This window comes from Liolophura sinensis, chromosome 1 (assembly GCF_032854445.1).
Source record: "Liolophura sinensis isolate JHLJ2023 chromosome 1, CUHK_Ljap_v2, whole genome shotgun sequence".
NCBI lineage: Eukaryota > Metazoa > Mollusca > Polyplacophora > Chitonida > Chitonidae > Liolophura > Liolophura sinensis.
In genome coordinates, this window is record NC_088295.1 from 4586529 (window position 1) to 4604433 (window position 17905).

The 17905-nt window shown below is 40.0% G+C and overlaps 2 protein-coding genes across 2 annotated transcripts; one reads left to right on the forward strand and one right to left on the reverse strand.

The window, feature by feature from the left end:
• Positions 1-349: 349 nt before the first annotated feature.
• Positions 350-1972, forward strand: LOC135461855 (uncharacterized). The gene is made up of 2 exons (XM_064739116.1): positions 350-869; positions 1131-1972. Exons 1-2 carry the CDS (start codon positions 350-352, stop codon positions 1970-1972), a joined length of 1362 nt encoding a protein of 453 aa, XP_064595186.1.
• Positions 1973-9312: 7340 nt separating this feature from the next.
• On the reverse strand, positions 9313-17850 carry LOC135478334 (dynein intermediate chain 3, ciliary-like). Its single transcript, XM_064758614.1, has 15 exons — positions 17691-17850; positions 15544-15798; positions 15208-15369; positions 14919-15037; positions 14662-14804; positions 14153-14266; positions 13771-14033; positions 13430-13609; positions 13107-13150; positions 12734-12869; positions 12400-12546; positions 11946-12041; positions 10614-10754; positions 10050-10112; positions 9313-9875 (listed from the first exon to the last, which is right to left on the reverse strand). Exons 2-15 carry the CDS (start codon positions 15724-15726, stop codon positions 9852-9854), a joined length of 1815 nt encoding a protein of 604 aa, XP_064614684.1. The 5' UTR covers positions 15727-15798; positions 17691-17850; the 3' UTR covers positions 9313-9851.
• Positions 17851-17905: the final 55 nt, after the last annotated feature.

The window sequence follows — 17905 nt, forward strand, 5'->3', positions numbered from 1 at the left end:
GTTCGAACCGAAACCACCAAGATCCGGGAGAAGAAAGTCTATTCGGCCGAATACTGTGTTGATTTGGAAGATTTTTGTAAGGCAGGAGGCCCTTGTTACAATGCAACAACAACAGACAGATGATTTGTTGGACACTGTGAAGCGGTTAGAATACGTCTAACAAACCTAAAGTGAAATCCTGTTGGAACTGTGGCGACAGGACTCATCTACGGGTTACCTGTCCGAGGTGTCTGAAACTCTAAACGCATAACTGGAGTTTGTAGACTTGATTCGGATTACTACTGCCAATGGATTCGACGTCCCCTATTTAGGATTCGTTGCTTTGGACATCAGCCTTTTTGGACAAAAGATGAATGGAATAGGATTTCTAGTTGTAAAAGATCCAGATGATACTGCAATATGGAGGCCAAAGCAAGCTGTTTCTGGAGTTCTGGGATCAAATGCCCTCCGTGATGTTAAGAAAGCTGTGGACCAACACCATTTGCCCATACATCCTGAAATCAGAAGCTTTTTGGCTCTTTACGAGGAGATTCCAGCCAGCGTGAAACAGGATTTGAAAGTCAGTAAGCGACCAGTCTTGGTACCAGCACGTTCCTTGCAAGTCCTGGAAGGCAGTGTTCAACCAACCAGCGTGCCATACACTGCTATTATAGAGGAAAACACTGTACCACTTCGAAGAGGTGTTGTCCTTGGCCCATCCGTTGTTTCAGTAGATGACCGCGGCACTGTTCCTTTCCAGGTTGCCAACTTCAGAAACTCTGATGTTTACTTACGACTGAGAACAGCAATTGGCACTCTTAGCCGTGCTGAAGTAGATTCCCCTGTAATTATTGCGGAAGTCAACAACTTTGAAGTTCAAGTTTGTGCGGGTTTGCCCACCATGCAACGCCAGTGACATTGTAGGCCCTCTGCTTGCACGTATGGATGTTAGTCCAGCTCTGGAAGGAGATTCACAAAGGCTTAGGGATGTTTTAGAGAAACAAGTGTCAGCCTGCAGCAAAGACGATAATGACATAGGATTTTGTGACGCCGTTAAACACCGCATCATGACCACGGACGATGCACCTGTTAGGCTACCGCACCGACGAATACCACCGTATCAATGCAAGGAAGTTCGTGACTACCTGCAGAAGTGAATGGAAAAGGATATCTTCAGAGAGTCATCCGGTCCCTATGCTTCCCCGCTTGTGTTGGTTCGGAAAGGAAAGTTTGCTGCGAATACAGTGCTTTGAATAATAAGACCCGTGCGGACGCTTATTCGAAAGAAGCTTTTCGAATAGCCACTGGCGGACTCTACGAATACCTGCGCATGCCCTTCGGCCTTACAAACGCACCAGGCTCTTTCATGCGGTTGATGAATCCGATATCCGATGAAAACTTTCAGACTCTGTCAGTCTACCTAGATGACATTCTTCTCTTTGGTTCCAGCTCTGAAGAGACTCTTGAAAGGTTGGACATGGTATTTGGTCGTCTTGCCAAGTATAATCTGAAATTGAAGCCTGAGAAATGTCAGCTTTTCAAAAAACGTTTTAGGTACCTCGGCCATTTTATCTCTGAATCTGGCATTGCACCAGACCCAGAGAAATTCCGTGCTATCACTGACTGGCAGAAACCCAGAACTGAAACTCAACTTAGAGGATTCTTGGGAATAGCCGGGTATTACCGGAAGTTTGTTCTGGGATTCGCTGCCATTGCTGCACCCCTTCACTCAATGCTGCATGGTGTAAAGAGCAAAGAGGACAAACTCAGGGTGAAAGGCATAAAAGACTGGGATGAAAGTTGCAATAAGGCCTTTAATGAACTGAAGAAGAAGATATCCTCCGCTCCCATTCTAGGCCATCCAGATTTCACCAAACCTTACATCCTTGAAGTCGATGCGAGTAACCTAGGACTTGGTGCTGTTCTATCACTGGATCAGGACGGACATAAAAGTGGTTCTTGCATATGCCAGTCGTTCTCTTTGACCAGCTGAACTCAACATAGAAAATTACAGTAGTTTCCAACTAGAACTTGTTCTTTGAAATTGGCTGTGACAGAAAAGTTCCGAGATTTACTGTTAGGACAATGGCCCCCTATGTTTCGTCAAGACTACAGTGAAACTCTGAGCGACCGAAACCAGATGGATAGGAGAAATCTCGCTGTTTGATCTTACTATAAAGCATCGGTCTGGTAGGAAAGTTTAACTTTTCCACCAACCTTGAAGTTGACAATATAAACTGACGCTCAGTGTGTGAGGATGGAAACATTAACTGCTGAGCCCATCAGACAACCCTCGCTACCAACAATCCACATTCCATCAGCCTCTCCTCAGGAAACCGCTGCCTTACAGTCAGCAGGCCCTCACATTTCCAAATTCCTTAACGCCCATTCTATCGGTCACTTAGAAAAGAGCATCCGGCAGTAAAAATATTTATAAGAAGCTATTGGGAAAATGCTGTCATGCATGAAGGTACTCTGTTGGGAAAAATCACAGACAGAGGTAAAATCATTAAGCAGACAGTATTTCCTCAAGCTCTACGGTTAAGAGTAGTCACGATAATATTGGACATCCTGGCTCAGAGCGACCCGTGCTTAGGAGAAGATGTTTCTGGTCTGGAATGATAAAGGATATTGAAAACTACTGCTCTAGATGTGACGGCTGCATGCTTGGAAAGCATGGACCGAATAGCAAGCCATCATTCTCTTCCCTGGTCGCAAAGAAACCTTTGGAAGTAGTGGTATGGACATTGCAGTATTAGAAAAGGGTATAGGTGGATTGGAACATGTGTTGGTTGTCACTGATGCCTACACGAAGTTCACACAAGCCTTTGCAATCAGAGATCAGACTGCACGCACAATAGCCAAGACTGTTGTTATGGGATGGTTTAGCAAGCGTAGATTACTTAGTGCCCAAGGCAAATGCTTCGAGGGAAAAGTCGTTCAAGGACTGTGCAAGATATATGGGTTACGGAAATCAAGAACAACGCCATACCACCCGGAAGGTAATGCAAGAAGCATTTCAGTAGGACTCTTCACAACATGCTCCGAACGCTTCCTCCTCACCAAAAGCGCAAGTGGCCGGAACTACTGCCAGAGTTAATCTATGCATACAGTAGTATCCTGGATACTCACCCTTTTACTTGGCCTTCGGAAGGGATGCTTCTCGTGACCATGGTCATTGGCAATCCATTCGAAACCGACTGCGATATGGAAACTGACTGGGCTGCAGAACACCAGCGGCGTCTTACGACGGCCTTCAGTCAGGTTTGTGAAAGAAAATGAGGCCAGAGGGAGGTGTTAGAGGCTCAACCAGCACACGAATGACAGAGATCTACAAAGAGGGCCAGGGTGTTCCTACGAAATCAGCCGAGTGGTCGGCACAAAATACAGGATGTCTGGCCCCAGAGCCCCACAGAGTCACTAAGAGGTGGGAGAACAATGTCTATGCAGTGTGTCCTTTAGAACAAGATGGTGAGAGAGCCTTGCACAGAAAGGAACTCTTGGGTTCCAGAACCTTGTAGCGGATATAGAGTTCCGGCATCCTCCGAATGTGCCAGTGACAAAGATATCTCAACTTCAGTAATACTTGAACTGTGTGTTGATCAGGATGACTTACCTGAAAGTACTACATTCATCATTTGGGACCCACCTCTATCAAGGAGTTATGCCTCTGGCGAAACAGGGGAGGAAACCAGAACTCAGGGACCAATTGAAGTGGAAATAGTAGATCATAAGTGTAAGAGGTGAACCCAGCAATTAGGTCATGGTCGGTGACTGGCATGTTCGTGCGTGTTCGGAGATCTCCGTGACTGTTCGGGGCTGATTAGCCCACCAAAGTTCATTAGCTATCATTGTTTTTTGTAATTGTTATTTTGGATAACCCTCATTCATTGTCCGAAGTCAATATATATTGAAAGATTTGTTTTTGTATGTGTAATTAAAACAACATAACGAAATATATGGTTAACAACTTCTGCTTATTTGGAAGCGAAGTTTCGGTATAGATACTAATACTGTTAATAATACAAGTATAACGAATAACCATAGCAACTCTACTTAAAATTCACCATGGAAAAAGAACAGAACCAGAGGTTGCCCTTCCTAGACGTCCTAGTTACCAAAGACAGTGACAATGGTAAACTTCAAACATGCTACACACATCGACCAGTACGTCAACTTCAAACCCAACCATCACAGTGAAATAAAAACTGATATCATCTCAACACTAGTCCGTAGAGCTAAAAATCTGTCTTCCACCCAGCCAAGCCTCGAAGCGGAGATAACTCACCTCAAATCTGTCTTCACTGATCGTAACGACTACTCCACAGAACTAAGCAACGAAATCATTTCACAAACCCTAAAATCATCCAGCACACAGCAACGCCCGATCAGAGACCCAGCACCGATCAGAATTACCATTCCCTATACTGGTAAAACCAGTTACCAAGTCAAACGCCTTTTAGAAATGGTTAACATTGATACAGACTTCTCCAGCACCTACCAGCTTCGGGAAACGCCCTCCCTCAACCCCCCGCCCACCAAAAGCCTGCATTTACCAAATTCAGTGCTCCTGCAACCAACACTTTATTGGAGAGACCTCACGACCATTGCCCCGGAGAACCAAAGAACATCATAACTCTTGAGATTTCTTGATTCCAAATCCGCCATCTCCGACCACATCATATCTAATCTCAACACAAAATTGACTGGTCAAATGTCAGAACACTGGAGACGAACATTACCAATACTACAAGGAAGCTAATGAAAGCTTTTCACATTCAAAGATTAAATCCACAGATCCACCGTGACCGTGGCCTCTCCACCACCTGCTGTGAACTGATCTCAGAAGTGACAGATCGAGCCACTCACTAATCTTCCGCTCGCTTCTACCTTTGATCTTCAGCCCACATTTATCATTGTTCTTTTTTCTACTGCAATCCTTAATCTTTTGCCTTATATCGAAACGTCGCTTCCAAATAAACAAGTTGTTATCCATATATCTCGTTATGTTACCCAACTCAACTTCTAAATGCCTCTCAAAGATGTAATTAAGACGCACACTACATGTGATCAATCGAGGTCACCAGCCTTCTTAATTTGCAATCGTACAGGTCGCAGATGATCAAACAGATCATGTTTCGTAATTTTCGTCTTCTACTATTTAAGATCATTGTTAATCTGAACTGCCAGGCGCTGCATCAGTAGCTGCTTTACTGAATGGGATGCTGTGGCTCTCTTGGGTTTTTTTTGTCCTTCTTGCGGTTTCTACCTCACCTCTGTACATAACCTCCGTCCACCAATTACAGATAAACCATAACAGCCGTATCAGATGGTCTACGTTTGTTTATTCCCACACCTTTAAATATGTATAGGCCTACCCCTGATTCACTGAGAATTAATCCCGGTCTTTATTAATCCAAATAAGTATATGTACCTCGTACATGAGCATTAGCTCGTTTTTGGCTCGGTAGTTTTAAGATTTTGTAGGCCCAATGGCCAGAGGCTTTGTGTCAGTGAGGTTGTCAAGACACGATTCCTACATTTCAAATAGCTGTGGTTCTCTGGAATTTGTATCCTGTTTCTTCAAAACTAGTCCTTCTACACAGATGCCATGGTTTGCTGACAGTCCTCATGTTCAACTTGTGCACTAGCTCTGTATGAGGTCATGTTTAGGTTTCTTCATCATCACAGCCCCATGGAGCGATTTGTGCACTAGCTCTATGCCAGGCTATGTTTATGTTTCTACATCATCACAGCCCCATGGAGCTACTTGTGCACTAGCTCTATGCCAGGCTATGTTTATGTTTCTACATCATCACAGCCCCATGGAGCTACTTGTGCACTAGCTCTATGCCAGGCTATGTTTATGTTTCTACATCATCACAGCCCCATGGAACTGTTTGTGCACTAGCTCTATGCCAGGCTATGTTTATACATCATCACAGCCCCATGGAGCTACTTGTGCACTAGCTCTATACAGGGATATGCTTATGTTTCTACATAATTACAGCCGGACAGAGCTACTTGTGAACATGACTACAACGTTCATCTGAATTGATCGGTGATATTTCAATGAAATTGAAAAAACGATGTTGTCAAAAATAATAGTGCAATTTTACAACAAGAACTGCTAACAATAACACTTTCCAGCGTAAATTTACAGGCTTTAAACATGCATATTCCATATACAAAGTTGTAACTTCGAACTATGTTTGAAATTATATGCACTTGATGCATCATTTACTGTTATATGTGATCTAGACTAGAAACACTACATCTTGCATACTAATGATTGACTTAAAATACATGTGAAATAGTTTTCATTCTAATCTGGAGCTATACTTAATGGCTAACCAGTCTAAACACACATTATACGGATTAATGAGCTGCTAACAATATCTTTAATTTGGAATTTTGCATTCAATTTGAACGAATACAAACCTATTCTTCTATTGGAAAAACACACCTTGTGGATATCACTGACATCATACACACGAGGTTAGCCGAACAAGTATATCGTGGACAGCTTTCATTCACTTGGACATAAATAAGAGTCTTAAGCCACCGGTATCTGATACTTGTCCGAATTGTATACAATTATATACTGGTATACTGTCTAACACTGTTTTGGAGTACTTACTAAGATGGTTACAAAGTTACTAAGTTAATCATAGATGAACACCAAACAAGGTATCTATACGCATGGTCTCCAGTACGCCTATTGGATGCCACATGAATGAGTGAAATATATAATACATTAAATATGTGCCATGATATGCAGCTCTGTATATGCACTCTAGACGAATATGTCACGCTTCCAGTCCTCATCTGAATGGCCTGGGTCCCTTTTACGAAGAATTCGCAAATTTCACCAGACGTCCATGACAACATAGAGTGAAGAGATATGTCACCATGGAACGTGCGCTTGACTTAAAAATAATTAAGTTAAAATGTTAAAATAATTGTTATTCTTATACACCTTTCCAAAAGTTTTGCAGCTGCCTTTCTCAGATCAACATCATACAATCACCCGTCACTGAAAGCCAAGTTTAACTCACCTTAAATTATGGCGGCCCAAGCCAGTAATCTAACTTATACACGTACGCTGTTTTTTTGTGTGTGTGTGTGTGTTGTTTCTACAAAATTAAGAACATAAATGTTTACAGTTTAACAACATCGGAGAAACCCTTTTCAAAGCGCATACTGGGTTACACAATGGAAACTACCACGTACAGCGGCCATGTAGCCAGTGACCGCTGTCGTTACGCACAGCAAACTACCACAGCGGCCATGTAGTGAGTGGGCGCTGCCATTACCTATAGCATACCACCACAGCGGCCATGCAGTTAGTGGGTGCTGCCGTTGTGTACAGCAGACTACCACAGCAGTCATGTAGTGAGTGGGCGCTGCCGTAACGTATAGCAAACTACCACGGCGGTCATGTAGTTATTGGGCGCTGCCATTACGTATAGCATACCACCACAGCGGCCATGCAGTTAGTGGGTGCTGCCGTTGTGTACAGCAGGCTACCACAGCTGTCACGTAGTGAGTGGGCGCTGCCGTCACGTATAGCAAACTACCAAAGCGGCCATGCAGTTAGTGGGCGCTGCAGTTACGTATAGCACACTTACCACAGCGGCCATGCAGCGAGAGGGCGCTGCCGTTACGTACTGCACACTGCCACAGCGACAACTTACTGGTTGTGTCCATTACCTACAGTAAATACCAATCGGTCATCCAGTTATGTACACCTTTTGGAAACTGCCTGATCCTGATTGTTTGACCCACATTCTGGATCTTTGTTGCTACACCTGACTGTATCAACCTACTCCAGATTGTGTGAGCATCGGGATGCCTAATCCTGATTGTTTGATCCTCATTCTGGACCTCATTGCTATACCTGACTGTATCATCCTACTTCAGGCTGTGTGACCATAGGGCTGCCTGATTCCAATTGTTTGGTCCTCATTGCTACACCTGACTGTATCAACCTACTTCAGATTCTCAGACCAAATGACTGCATGATCCTGATTGTTTGATCCTCATTGCTACACCTGACTGTATCAACCTACTCCAGATTGTGTGAGCATCGGGATGCCTAATCCTGATTGTTTGATCCTCATTCTGGACCTCATTGCTATACCTGACTGTATCATCCTACTTCAGGCTGTGTGACCATAGGGCTGCCTGATTCCAATTGTTTGGTCCTCATTGCTACACCTGACTGTATCAACCTACTTCAGATTCTCAGACCAAATGACTGCATGATCCTGATTGTTTGATCCTCATTGCTACACCTGACTGTATCAACCTACTTCAGATTCTCAGACCAAATGACTGCATGATCCTGATTGTTTGATCCTCATTGCTACACCTGACTGTATCAACCTATTCAGATTGTGTGAGCATCGGGATGCCTAATCCTGATTGTTTGATCCTCATTCTGGATTCTCGTTGCTACACCTGACTGTATCATCCTACTTCAGGCTGTGTGACCATAGGGCTGCCTGATCCTGATTGTTTGGTCCTCATTGCTACACCTGACTGTATCAACCTACTTCAGATTCTCAGACCAAATGACTGCATGATCCTGATTGTTTGGTCCTCATTGCTACACCTGACTGTATCAACCTATTCAGATTGTGTGAGCATCGGGATGCCTAATCCTGATTGTTTGATCCTCATTCTGGATTCTCGTTGCTACACCTGACTGTATCATCCTACTTCAGGCTGTGTGACCATAGGGCTGCCTGATCCTGATTGTTTGGTCCTCATTGCTACACCTGACTGTATCAACCTACTTCAGACTGTGTGACCATAGGGCTGCCTGATCCTGATTGTTTGGTCCTCATTGCTACACCTGACTGTATCAACCTACTTCAGATTCTCAGACCAAATGACTGCATGATCCTGATTGTTTGGTCTTCATTCTGGATCCTCATTGTGACACCTGACTGTATGAACCAACTTCAGATTCTCCATCCATAGGATTACCTGGTCTTGACTGTTTGATCCTCCTTTCTTTTTTTAGATCCTGATTTCTACACTCGATTACACGAGCCTACTTCAGATTGTCTGATATTCACCATTCCATTACGATTCTGATGACCATGTCTTAATTGGCAGAAGCTGTTTGGCTGTCCATGATACAAAAACCTTGATTTTAATTGGCTTATTATGATTGTCTGATCTTGGTCCCTCATCCTAATTTTTTCATCCTGAGTTTGATTACCTGATTCTGGTTGTGATACTGAAAGCAACTCAGTCTTAAGAATCACCACTGAACAATCTGTAATTTTTTAAACAGAACAAACTTTGATGAGCAATAATGGTAAATATATTGATAATTTATTTAAATTCATGAAGTCTTTGAAACAATAGCATATATAGTCAACATAAAATATGTACAAAAGAAAAGAACAAGTAACTATTAATATGAATGGAACAAAACACAGTATACTTTATTTTTTACTGCAGTGGATGCACACTCAGTTATTAACATGTGAACCTAGAAAAGCCACCAATGAACCACACTGAGTAATTTGTAATCATGTCATTTTCAACTGAAATGACAAGACCAGATTATATACCATGTGTGGGTTCAATAAAAGGTGTTTTAGTACTTAAAAACTGTGACATCTAATGAACAGTTTGACATCTGCAAATGTCTGCTTAGCTGCTTAAAATGTACATCTCTGAATATCCAGTTTATCACAGACAAGAGGTTCAGCTAAGCTTTTGGAATATGAAAACTTGTTGACTGGTCTCCCTGATAGTCAGTAGCATTCACTGTACCAAACTGCCACAGAAACTGTGTCACAGCCATAATGAAGGGATTTTAAGGTGAGCTATGGATGAAGGGCTTTGTGTGTTTAATCTGCTTTCTGGGTATCCTCCTGCAAAAGAGGGAACAGATCACATCAGTAAACTGAAGCAGAAACTGGCAACAGGTTATCTCCATGAAGAAGCCAGAAATCAATGTCGTTAATACAATCAAATATTTGACTTTTATCTTTCCTTCAGTATGTGAAGGTGTTTTGTCCAGTAACAGCATGAAAAGCTCCACTCACCGGTGTCCCGTTGCTCTTTTCTCCCTCAGCCTCTTGATCTCCCTTCTCACCGTTCACAGCATTCTGGGTAAACACAAGTTTATATAAATAATTATTTACAAATGCACAGGCCTTAAAGGTATACATAGTCAATTCTGACTGGCTGGTGTGAGGGATAGGCAAGTCCAGGCTATGCCTTGCCTAAGCCTAATTTTAGTTTTAGGTATGGTACATTTAGTCATGCGTGACCACAGCTGCAAGATTTTTACCCAGAAAACCCTATCTCCACTGTCAGACAATCAGCGTTGATTCTGTATGTCTTTACAACAATTTTTGCATAAATGACATGAGTTTTTCAAAGGTCTGAAACTTTTCAATTACCTAACCTTGATGTTACTAAATGGGATTCCCAATACGTACTGAATCACTGTTCATTTTCAGCCCAAAAATTATACATATCTAAGAAGGATAATTGCTTTTAATAAGGTGCATATTACCAGGTTGCCAAGCTAAATAATATGATACTCCACATGCATAATTGATAGCATAGAATCCTTCATCAAATCAGAGATCTAATTAGCTGACCTGTCCTTCCAGCTGAGCAAGCTGAGCTGCCTTCTTTTCTCTCTGCGCCTTTTCATTCTCAATGATATCCCAGAATTCCTTCTCTGCTTTCTCCACCAGATCCTCATCATCAGGGTCAGCCTCTGGCTGCTCTTCCTCTTGCTGTGTAACATGACCATATGAACAGTAAGAGGAGAAATTTGTCAATCTATGCTACTGCCAGCAGTATGCTCAGTGTATGTTGCGTGAATAAATATTAGCCACATTCAATCAAAGAGTAACTTTAAAACATAGCTCTTCGAATGTCCCACTGATTAACTGTACATAGAGTGCATAGTTATAAAATATAGTGATTAGTTATAAAATATAGAAGCTGTAAAACCCTCCATTGCAATTTCCATTTCAAGCATATTTTTAAACCAGTTTCTTGAAAAAAGAATCAAACAACCCAAACTATTAAAACACACTGTGCTGCACGCATGCTACCTTTTATCGGAGCTTGCATACTAGGTCATGTTCACTGGGAACTATCTCAACTACCGATGACTCCAAATTTCACTTTACTATTTTTACTAGTCATTACATCAAAGTTTATGTATTCCTTGACTCTAGAGCAAATAGAATGAACTGATTTGAAAAAAAAAAAAAATCACTAAAATATTAAATTACCTAAAACTAAGGTATAATGGTCAACAGCATCAAAGCAAAATCAAAGCAAAAAGCCCAGAAGCCTATCCACGCGCAAAAAACTAAAGGATTACTTTGTACAGCTCAGCTCAACTTTCTCATGGTATATCAAAAACTGGTATAACTACATTTATATCAGAAATGTGATATTGTTTTTGTAAGTTTTTAATACCCATATAACCAGTACTCGATAACAACATACTTTATGTTTAAATGATTAGTTTTCTATATGATATTAACATGTAAATGTATGTTTTTTTTTATCTACTTGTCAACTATAAAAGCATGTTAACAATAATATGTTGTTGAAACTGAACTGCTTTAACAACTGTTTAAATACAAATTCTTGACTGGTAAATCAGATGGCCTGTAAATGAAATATACTGTATTAAAGTCAGAACAGCATGTTTCCATATTATGCTATCTGAAACAGTTACTACTTCTACTACATGGTAGGCATATCCTTGGCTATGGCACATGGCTACAAGCATTTCACCTTTCTTGGTCTCGACGGCTTGGGATACTTGGTTGGCTGTAACTACATTAAAGTCAAAAGAATCAATCCATAATAAAACATAGATCTTACATAGGTATCACTGTGTTTTAACCCTTTTTACTCACAACATTTTTTTCTCAAAGAGACAAGCTATCAGTCATGATCCTCACCTGGCCTGCTTGCGAGCTCTTCACTCTCTCTTTCAGTTTCATCTCTCTGTGACGGGCATCAAGAATCTTCTCTCGTCGCGTCTCTCGCTCAAACATCTGCAAAAATTTCAGCACTTTGAATGTGCATTTACAGTCTTTAAATGTGGATTTCAATCTTTAAAACATCAATTTTAGAAGTAAAAGAAAAGGCCTAGTAAACAACACCTCGGAGGAAGGTAATGCATTAAACATGGAGACTGATAAATGAAATTAAGATTCTTATAGAGTAATGCGTTTTTAACATATGTTTACGCACTGTCAGTTCATCTCATATTAATATTATATTGGCGTGGATTTCTATGCAATGATGTTTACATCCTGGGTTTCTATAGTGGTCTCTATAGTAGTGAAGTTCATTTCTGATTTTCTTTCAAATGAGGTAGGTACTTTCTTACTCTTGTTGTGTGCAACTTACAGCTGTGACGAGGGCTTTCTCATTGCGCTGTAGAGTACAGAGACTGTCTGAGAGCTCCAAGAGGGTGGTGGTACCCAGTTCTGATCCACAGGCCACTAGTCTGCCCTGTTCCTGGACACGGATACTGTGGAGGGCATCATCACAAACCTGTTGCAAATATATATGTATATACATAAATACATTATACAGTAATCTTTTCTGAGGCACTCTTCCAAGTATGAATCAAGCTTTTACCACATAAATAACTTTTGCTCTTCACATCTATTGTATTGAGCATTGCTTCATGGTGTCTTACTTTGCTGCTGTCCATTACATCATAGACATTCATACTGACCTGTAAACTGAGTGTTGGGTCATTCTGCTTAAAGATGAAGTCCCAGATGTCCAGAGTACCATCCATCTTGGTCGTGTAAAATACTGAGGGTCTGATGGGACTCCAGCATCCATCTGTCAGGTAGGAGGTATGGTATCTAAAAGACAAATACAAAAAACAATCTCACTATCCCTCCTCAAGAACATCTAAGCTAACTGATAGTGGAAGAGGCTAGCAATTCTATTAAGGGGAGATAATTTAGTCACAATAAGGGGAGATAATTTAGTCACACTAATTGGAGAATCCTATTTTCCTGTGAGAATTCATGCAGCATGACAATAGGTAGCCTTTAAAATGCCACCTAATTCAGAATCTCAATACTTGCTGTACTTACTTTGTCCACATGATAGATGATTCCCTGATGTCTTCTGACCAAATCTGTCCATACAAAGAACAAACCAAGTTAAAAAAAAAGGTTGGCAAGTTTGACTATTTTGATGGGAGATAAGCTGTATAAGACATATTCCTGTTAAACATGCTTTACATACTTGGGATGTTAGCATGTACATTTTTTTGTTTTGGGTTTAACTATATTTGGTTGTCTACTTTTTAAGATTTACTGTCTTTTTAAAACCAAGAAACAATCAGATTCTGCAGCTTCAGTAGCAGACATAGTTGGAGATCATGAAGGTCTTTGAAGTTCTTTTCATTACTTACCCTGGCTGTCCAGTCACCAACACTGAGGAAGTTTTTAGGGAAGAAGGGATTTCTCTGTAATGAGTAAACTGGCCCATGGTGGTTTTTGTAAATGGCTACAATTTTTTCTGCAGGGGTCTTGGCTTTTCTGTTACAGGACATAATTCCTCCTTGCTCTAATCCTACCATGAATTTTGTTGGCTGTAAATAAACATATAGCAAAGTAGTGAAATGTAAAAGTACACTTAAACAGTACCAGAGTTTCTTAAATATGTCTTTGTAACTTTTATTGCAGTGGTGCAAAGATTAGATTCTTATTAAATTCTGATCTATTTCCACAACATTAGTAATAACAGACTTACAATGGTTGGTTCATACTCCAAGCACATAGCTCCTTCAGCTTTTGTTATATCCTGTTTCTTTGTGGGGTCAAGAATGAGCTTCTCTGTTGGCTCTCCCATCTTACGAATGTCCCACCACAAGACCTGACCATCTGTGGATGCTGAGAAACACTCCGTACCAGTCTTAGATTGGATCCAAATGACCTTGTATGCTGGGTCTCTGTGACTGTGCTCTATAGGTGACACCTCCACTGGCTGTGAGCCTTTTCTTGTGTCCCAATACGCTGTAGGCATTTAAAAACAGCACCTCATGTTATAAACAGCTTGTCAAAGCCCTTCAGGGAGGAATACTGATTGTTTGCAAACTTATAAATGGAACATAAATACATTCTTTGTGACCTACCAATTTGTCCGTTATAACAACCACCGAGCAAGACATGAGCATCTTTTGGGTTATACTCCAGGCAAACCAAAGGGGAGACAGGCTTCATCACCATTTCAGGCTTGTTGGGATTTTCTGCAATAAAAACACCACAACTTCAATCAGACATTGTTATACAATGCCATTTATTTATTGAGGGTTGATAAAATAACTAAATATAGTGTCTTCTCAGTGGCATATATGATGACAATCATGCTCAAAAAGGAAAATATGCACCAGGTAACAAAGGATGTATTAATTTGACTTATTTATTTGATTGGTGTTTTATGCTGTACTCAAAAATATTTCAGTGAAGAATGTAAAGATAATGAATGACAACAGTGGAAAGATAGTAAACTGCATATTCCTACAAGGAATGTTGCTCAGTAAAACAGTAATTCTAATCAGTGATCTGACTCCGAGTATCGACATACTTATCTCAGATGTGAACATGTGTTTAAGGTATGTAGCAGTGAGATATGAGGACTAACCGATATCCCAGATGTAGGAGTCCATGCTTGTGTCAGGGGAGGAACCCTGGAACTCCAGGTTACAGTAAGCCACAGCCAGTTTGCGGGGACCATCAGGGAACCAGGAGATGTGTGTTGCTGTCCTCTTGATCTCATTAGGGTCTCTACAACACATTCATCAATGGCAGTTCATAACATGAATAACTTTCTCCTGCACAAAATATGCTCTCATAACGTTTATGTGTTGTTTCAGTAACTTAATCTTTTATATAACTCACCTGAAGACATTGATAGTTTTGGCTGAAGGCACTTCATCCACCTGGTCTATTTCTACATCCTCAAAATACTCCTCATAGATGTCAATGGCATTGTTCTGTCTGATGCAGTGCTCCATCACCTAAACAGGAAAATTACATACACTTCTGAAGTATCCATGGAAAATGTAAGTAAATCAATAAAAAATAAATATTAGTAATGGAAATATGCTAGAGGTTATTTGTACAGTTGTGTCATGGTAATTGCCTAAATCTTCAAAAGTGTTGATGCATGTATTTCTACTAAACTTACTGTGCCCAGCTGCTGAATAGTGTTGATGTACATCTCATCTTTCTCCACCTTCTTCCTGAACCTCATCACCTGTTCCACTTCCTGAGGATTGATGTCTTTAGGCCAGCCACCTTCTGTGTGATTTATCCCTCTGGAATCTGTCTCAAATCTCTCGGTGTTCACCTGTTGTTTGCGAGGGAAAACAAATACATCAAATGGCATTGGATAAACAAAAATTTATAATATTATACATTCAAAATGGTTTCTCATGTTTTTTTTGATTTTTCAGGCATTTGTTTTCCAGGTGAACAGTACCAATGAAGGACACAAGTAATAAGACTAATTAATGTAGATTACCTCATGTTCTGACATCTCCTGGACACATTGTATGCCTGTGTCAACTGGGTTCCTCACAATGAAGTTCTCTGCCAGGCTAGGGTCAGGGATAATATCCACATGAAGCTCAGCCTGTCTGTCAGAGAAGTTACACTGACGGCCAAACTCTGACCTCTTCTTTGTGTACACGTAGACAATCTCCATCTTGGAAAGATTTAGGAATCAGTTATTCCAAGATCTATGGCTTGTCACTTTTCTTGAGAGTGTGCTCTAATTCTACAAAATCAGATGGATAGGAATGCAGAAACATAAACTATAATAAATACAGTATGCATGATTAAATCATGAAATAATCATAAAAATTAATTTCATTACACTTAATTAAGAAACCTTGAGGTGTGATAAAAATATTAAAAACACTATCTTAGGTGACATCAATTTTATGTTGTACTTTATGGATGAGCCCACACCAAAAAAAATCCAAGAATGTAATGAAAATAAAATTAAAAATCCAAATTTTTAGTTTGTCTGGCCTTGATGATTTTTTTTATCACTTTACTGTTTTAAGGCTTTCCGATCACGTAAATAGGTCTTTAAGAGAAACAATTACTGAGACATTATTAATTTCCCACAAACAGATGTATTTTTTGGTTGTACTTTTACATCCTCCTCTGACATGAAAAAATATTCATTCTGTCCATAAAACAAAAATTCAAATTGGTGTGGCCTTACGAGAAAAAAAAAAGCAAAAGAAAAACTTTTGTCATCTGGTAAAGATTTGAGCATCTTTAAGCATTACCCTTTAACTTACAATTCACGTGTGGTTTCTAGTCATTTTATGGCAAAATGTTTTGTAATTTTGTACCAATGATCTTTATACATGATGTACTTAATACTGTTTTCAAACAGAAAGTTCATAAAGACTTAACATCAGACGGTACATTGAAATCTCCACATCAGGGTAAATGGTTCGATAAAAGATGGCAGACTTTGTATTTCACTAGTCTGATCTATGTAAAGCAAGACATTTTAAACTGTCATTCTGCTCATTTAACCAGATTCAAGAACTTTGTATATACATATTATGATTTTGTTTGCGATAACTCATCTGATTGTTCTTGTGAAAGGGGAATTGTTTAAAGCATGCATTAATGCAGAGCAGAAAAATGTCCCAATTTTATCGCTTTGGATGGGGATTTTTTGCTGGGGTAGATTCAGGAGTAGAGGTCAATACACAGGCCAAGAAACACTGTAACATTTGTGTCGAGGAATCACAAATGCAATTGCACTTAGTTGGATTGCTTCAATCCATGTTTAAAGTTTCAAGAAAAATCAAAACATGGAGATATGTTTTAATGTCCAAATACAGCGCCACAGATGAATAAATTTACACTAAAAATTTTTAAATTTACAGTTTCTGTTTTAATTTACTTTCAGATGGCAACAATAAAGTCTCTCACAAACTTGAAGTTTTATGATCTAAACCATTTGTACAAAATAACTGGGATATAAATTATGACAAAGTACAAACTGGTTTAGGTACGAAACGACCAGATACCAATCATATTCATATGTGATCTTAATTCGTATATCAAAACTAAATACCGCTACATACATGTACGACATTAGTATTTACATGACCTTAAACTTGCACAGGATCTCCTCATTGTAAATTCACATCCCTCCAAAATGTTCCATGTAAATTACAACAATGAATTGATTTTCTTTATGGTAGACAGTAATGTTTGCACGTTATTTATAATTAAATTATTATCAAATTATAGTCATAATTATAATCGTAATTATAATTTCAATAATAACGACTATAGCCTTGCGATGTGTCAGATCATGTGGTGCACACTTTTAGTGTTGACTCGTAACACTGGAACATGTAAAGGCGCTTGCCCTCGTTAGTCACGATGTATGTGATAATGTCCCTAAAAGCAAATCAACTTACGTAAAGAAACATACAACTTCAGCGGTGCTTTATAAAAAAAAACCCATTAATTACTTCCTTGAGAGGCCAAGGTGGTAGGATGGGGGGATTCTTAGCCATAATGCCGCTGTTACAATAGCTGATATGAGGAAAACAGAAAGCTAACAGCGAGCGGCGTCTCTCAAAGTACAAGAACATGACGTCTGAACACTTTGCAACCTCCACTACATACCTGTTTGACTTCCAATATTCACAACAAACTGCCAAAATACATAGTGCGGGTCACGTAATGAAGCCTCTAATGTGTGAACGTAAGAAAACGAGTAACAAAGTAGAAGAATGTTGGATGGTTTGATCTCGTTGAGCAGTGCCCGGTAAACTATGGCTTTCCCGTTGTCAATAGAAACAGCTGTTTGAGCATGCGCATTTAGAACTTCCTTCCGGTTG

Bases quoted from the DNA above. Each gene is read 5' to 3' on its own strand.
- LOC135461855 (XM_064739116.1), top strand. From the start codon at position 350: ATGAATGGAATAGGATTTCTAGTTGTAAAAGATCCAGATGATACTGCA. The intron at 870-1,130 runs GTTTGCCCACCA...GACTACCTGCAG, and splicing joins TGAAGTTCAAGTTTGTGCGG to AAGTGAATGGAAAAGGATAT.
- LOC135478334 (XM_064758614.1), bottom strand. From the start codon at position 15,726: ATGGAGATTGTCTACGTGTACACAAAGAAGAGGTCAGAGTTTGGCCGT. The intron at 15,370-15,543 runs GTAATCTACATT...CGCAAACAACAG, and splicing joins AGGAGATGTCAGAACATGAG to GTGAACACCGAGAGATTTGA. The intron at 14,034-14,152 runs GTAGGTCACAAA...AAATGCCTACAG, and splicing joins TTGTTATAACGGACAAATTG to CGTATTGGGACACAAGAAAA.